Raw genomic sequence first — 5578 nt, 5'->3', positions numbered from 1 at the left:
CCACCTCCTTAAAAGTGGAATATCTGCATACATTATTTGAAATTCTTCTGCACAGGAGATTTGTTTGTTCTTCCCCATTTACGTAATATTTAGTTATTTAATTTGTTTATATCAGTAGAGAGTAATGTTTTTAAAAGAAAATCAGATTCCATCTTCCCCTGTTGAGAATTCTACACTGGCTTCATTACCTGATTTAGAATGAAACGGAAACTCCACTTCATGGCTAACAGGCTTCCTCTCCAAGTTCGTCTCCTGCCACTCTCACGTAGGTCACACCACTCCTGAACCCACCAAGCTGGAGCAGCTGCGGACCTTTGCCTGCCTTCTGCCTGCTGTGCTCTTCCGTCAGTCACCTGCTTTGCTTCCCCACTTCACTCTCTGCTCGTAGGTTCTCTCCTGAGAGCCCTTCCATAACCACCTCTGTAAAAGAGTCCTCTGCCCCAGTTCACTTTACCAACTTACTCTGTATTGTTTTATAGCATTTATCACTACACTACTGGTGTTATATATTTATTTTGTGTGTGTGTTTCTTATCTTGCTCTCCCAATGTAATGTGAACTCCATGAAGGTGGGGACTGTGTCTTATATACTGATGCATCCCTAGCTCTTAGAACAGTACCTGGCATAATAAAAGCTCAGGAAATAATTGTTGACTAAATGAATGGATTATTATTTATATAATTGTTAGAGTTATAGGTCTCTTCTGGCCAATGTCATCTGTGTTTTTCTGAACTTATTATTCCCTTTCTGCCTTTGTTCCTTCAATGTCCTGAAGGGATTTTAGGAAGGGAGAACTATTGTTTGTTTTGGGGGTATGTGTGTGTGTTTAAAGCAGCACTATGGGCTTTAAGAAATAAATAAAATCTTAGTTTCTCTGTTATTTAATGCACATTTGACTATGTTTAAAATTTGGTTGCAAATTTGGTTCAGTGAAATAAGCCATCATTAAACACTTAACACTGGGGAGTTCCTGTTGTCCTGTTCAGAGGCAGAAACACAACCTGCTAGCATGCTCGTTGCTCCAAGGGAAACAACTGCCTCAGGGGGAACTGCTGCCTCAGGTTTTCAATCTTCCTGCCTCCCCATTTGAGTAACAGTGCTTCTCAGTACCAAAGAATCTTATATATGTGGACACCTCTGTTGATAGAAACTTGATTTCTCTATTCACCCCCTCTATGAAAGATACCTCAGCACTTTAATCAAACACTTAAAACTGAAAACATTCTTTAGAAATTTCAGTGAAACTTTACCACAGCTAACCCAGTTTTTTCTTTGTCATTGTATAAAGCAAATTTCTTTTAGAGCTCACTTCCTCATCCACAGTGTTTCCCTTTTTCCACTCTAAGAAAGAGCTGTTAGTTTTAACTCCATTTGCAGAGATTAGAAACCTAGTATTCATAGGCAGGTTCAGCCTCAAGCAAGCCTTTTTTCTGAGGCTCGGTTCAGGCTGACAAAAGACTGAACACAATACAGAAAATTTACTCAGACAGCTGTTTGTCCAATCTCCTCTAGAGAAGAAAATATTTTTTTCTTTTTTTTCTTTTTTTTTTTTTGAGAAAGAAAGATATTTGGCAATTTGGTGAAAAGCCTTCAACCCAGATTTGTTATGCTATTTTGGCCCTTTTTATTTAGGAAAAGGAGGTCTAGTGGTACAGTGGTTAAGGCAGTCTGCCTCCACGAAGATTTACAGCCTTGGAAACCCTATGAGGCAATTCTAGTCTTTCCTATAGTATTTTGGTTACCTAGTACTGCTCTGGCAAGAATATATCACAAATGGGATGGCCTTAACAAACAGGAGTTTATTTTTACAATTTGGAAGCATTAAGTCCAAGTCCAAAGTGCCAAGCTCTAGGGGCTGGGTGAAAGCCCCTCAGCCTTGGGCTTCAGCTTTGCTTCCAGCTCCTGTCCCACTAAAGCTAGAGGCTTTTCTTCCGTCAGATAGCTGCTGGCTGCTGAGGCTGACAAGCCCAAGGTTGACAAGTAAAAGCTACAGTCCCGATGTTACCAAACCACATGGCAGGCCATTCACTCAAGTCCATTGTAAGTCCCAAGGTTGGCAGAACATGGCAGCCTGCTGAACGACATGGCTACATGCCAGGTCTAAGCGTGCCACAAGCTAGAGACCATTCCCAAAGCTGTTTCTTATATAGGAAGTAGACCACATACCCAAATGCAGCTACTCAGCTGCTCACAGTAGATTCCACCATGGAGTTAATTACCAGTTTCATCATGGGGAATACGACATCCAGCTGCTCAGCCACTCAACCAGGCCCAGCCAAGTTGACATACAAATGTAACCACCACATATAGGTCCTCTATGACTCAGAATTGGCTTGATGGCAATGGCTTATTTAGGAAATGCTACATGGAAAGAATTACTTATAGACTCTTCAAGCTCTAGACAGGAAACAGTTTCTGCTCCACTTAAAACCAAAAAACCAAACTCATTGCCATCAAGTCAGATCCAACACATAGCGACCCCTCCTTGGGTTTCCAAGGTGGTATCACTATGGAAGTAGATTGCCCAACCTTCCTTCCGAGGAGCGGCTCGTGGGTTTGAACCTCCAGCCTTCTGGTTAGTAGTCAAATGCCTTAGGCACTATGCCACCAGAGCTCCCAGAGTTCTGTTTTGAGGAGAACCAAGAAAGTGAGGCAGATTCCCCAGTCAGTTGTCCTAATAGTGTTTTTAGAGTTTCTGCTCTATCTCCTAATGCAGTGAGTAATGCCAGGGGTTTAAAAACCTTGTGAGCAACCACGAAGATACAATTGGTCCCTGCTAGCCTGGAGCAACAGAAGAAGGAGAAAACCCAGGATTCAGAGAAGGAAATAGACTGCAGCTCTTGAAGCCTGTATGAGACCAGAAGAAATGGATGGTGCCTGGTTACCATTACAGAATGTTTGATCAAGAACCCAATAAATGGATGTTGATCAAAAGGAGGAAAAAGTGTGGGACAGGACAAATTCTTACTGGAAACTAGACTTAATGGATACATTGAGACTGGAGGTACCCCAAAATCTATTGCCTAGAAACAACTTGTAAGCCTTGAACAAAACTGTCCCATGGTGTCATCTCTAAACTAAACAACAGTTTAGTCCATTTAATAATGTTCACCTTCAGCACTGTGCTCTTTTAAAGAATTATCTGTATAAAATTGACAGCCAAACTCACTGCCATCGAGTCGATTCAACTTATAGTGGCCCCTCTTAGGGTTTCCAAGGTGGTATCTCTATGGATGTAGATTGCCCAACCTTCCTTCTAAGGAGTGGTTGGTGGGTTTGAACCACCAGCCTTCTGGTTAGCAGTAAAATGCCTTAGGCACTACACCACCAGAGCTTCCAAATGGACAGCAGTAACTCTAAAAGATGAGAACTCTAAGGGGCAGGAAATCGGGCAGAGATAGGGAGAATAGTGGGAATAGTGGGTATAATGTGAAGTGTATAACCATTGTCACTGAATTGTACATTTAAAAATTGTTGAATGGTGAGCTCACTTCAATGGCTTAACTCTCAACCAAACAATTGACAGGCCTACAAACTGAACACCTACACCAGGGAGATGCACTTCTAGGAACAGTCAACCATAGGAGATCAGAAGGACACATTTGCACAGGGAGAAAGGCAGGGAGGCAGAAATGCATAGGCAAGAATGACACAGGGAAAAGGTAACCACAGGGTGGAAGTGGGAGGTGAGATTTTATACTTTGGGGAATGTAACCAGTGTCACAAAATGTGTATGAACTGTTGAATGTAAAACAAATATGTAAAATTTCACCCAAATCACAGTAAAAAGTTAAAAAAAAAAAAAAATGTTAAGCTTTTTAAAAAAAAAAAAAGTTGTTGAATGTGTATATTTTCACTTAAAAAAAAAAAGAAGAACATGAGACATTGTCATTGCAAGAGCCTTCTTTGAGAGCTTCCATTCTGGTTAGTTGATAAAAGGGAAACATCACTTAGCTATCATTCTTCCTATTTTGTGTTGACTGGCTACAGTAAATTCTTAGAGGAGATAACAAGAGTTAAAAAATATCAGTGGAAATGCAAATAAAAACCACAGTGATTTCCCCAAGCAAGTTATAAAAATGGCCAGTGAGCATATGAAAATTTCCTCAACATTAGTCATTCTCACTGCCATTGAGCTGATTCCGACTCAGTGGAAATAGATTGCCCCATCTTCCATCTGTGGAGCGGCTGGTGAGTTTGAACTGCCATTCGTCTGGTTAGCAGTCAAATGCCTTAGACACTGCACCACCAGAGGTCCTTAGAGAAATACAAATCAAAATGACAGTGATATACCACTTCACACCCACTAGGATGCCTATGATCAAAAAGACAGACAATAACAACTGTTGAGGAAGATGTGGAGAAACTGGAATCCTTATACACTGTGGGTAGGAATACAACCATTTTGGAAAACAGTTTCACAGTTGCTCAAAAGCTAGTTGCCTTATGACTCAGGACTTCTACTTTGAGGTGTATATCCGAGAGAAATGAAAACACACATCTACACAAAATCTTGTACTTAGATGTTTGTAGCAGCATTATTCATAATAGCCAAAAAGTGGAAACACCCAGCTGTCTATCCACTGATGAATGGATAAACAAAATGTAGTATGTCCATACAATGGATTATTGTTTGGCCATACAAAAGATTGAAGTACTGATATGTGCTACAATATGGATGAACCTTGAAAACATGCTAAGTGAAAGTAGCCAGGCATAACATACCACATATTATCTGATTCCACTTATATGAAATGTCCAAAATAGGGACATCTATAGAGGCAGAAATGAGATTAGTAATTGCCTGGAGTTGGAAGTGGGAGTGACAATTGACTACAAATAGACATGAAGGAATTTTCTTTGGTGATGGAAAATGTTCTGAAACTGAACTGTTGAAATTTGTTAAGACTCATTGAACTGTACACTTAAAATGGGTGAATTGTATAGTATGTAAATTATACCTCAAAAATCTAGTTTCAAAAAAATGAAATCAATAGTTAGTCTAAGACGCTGAATACACTTCAATCAGACAGGAAAAAAAAAAAAAAAAAACTTATTTTTCTCTCCACTTTAGGCCCGTCCTCCCACTGACTTGAGCTTTAACTTTGATGCCAACAAACAACAAAGACAGCTTATTGCAGAACTGGAAAACAAAAACAGGTAAGAATGCAGAGGTCAAGGCTGTTTCTAAAATCCAGGATTATTGTATGTCTGATTCTTGTTTCCTTGCACAGTGGTTGGCTTTTGACCACAAAGGAAGATCCCACCTCAGTGAATACTTGCTAGCCCAAGTTCAATAAATTCCCTGGACACTAATTTGTATATATCTTCATGTTGTTTTTCTGGTAGTCCAAAACCCTGCTATGTGCCCCCAGGTACAGATCCTTTCCCCAGTGCCCTCACTTCCCAGGAGGCTTTTCCTCTATCTATTCATGCTGTTCTTCCCCATTATGCTACATGTGACTGTCTAATCTCTCAAAAAAGAAAAAATGCCAACCACTCAGGAAAGAGGAGCTCTGGTAGCATAGTGCCTAAGGCACTTGACTGCTCACCAGAAGGCGGGTGGTTCAAACCCACC

The 5578-nt window shown here is 40.4% G+C and overlaps 1 protein-coding gene across 1 annotated transcript in view; it reads left to right on the top strand.

Moving 5' to 3' along the window:
* Positions 1–5578, top strand: part of DTNB (dystrobrevin beta) — a 511730-nt gene that overhangs the window by 448499 nt on the left and 57653 nt on the right. Inside the window, exon 12 of the mRNA XM_042780738.1 lies at positions 5075–5160. Coding sequence (XP_042636672.1) covers positions 5075–5160 — 86 coding nt within the window. The remainder of the gene's footprint in view (positions 1–5074; positions 5161–5578) is intronic.

The sequence above is a fragment of the Orycteropus afer genome, unplaced genomic scaffold (genome assembly GCF_000298275.1).
Source record: "Orycteropus afer afer isolate SDZICR_OR568_19922 unplaced genomic scaffold, OryAfe1.0 scaffold00058, whole genome shotgun sequence".
Taxonomy (NCBI): domain Eukaryota; kingdom Metazoa; phylum Chordata; class Mammalia; order Tubulidentata; family Orycteropodidae; genus Orycteropus; species Orycteropus afer.
Note: the sequence above shows the minus strand (reverse complement) of the source record. Positions and strands in the feature narration are given on the sequence as shown.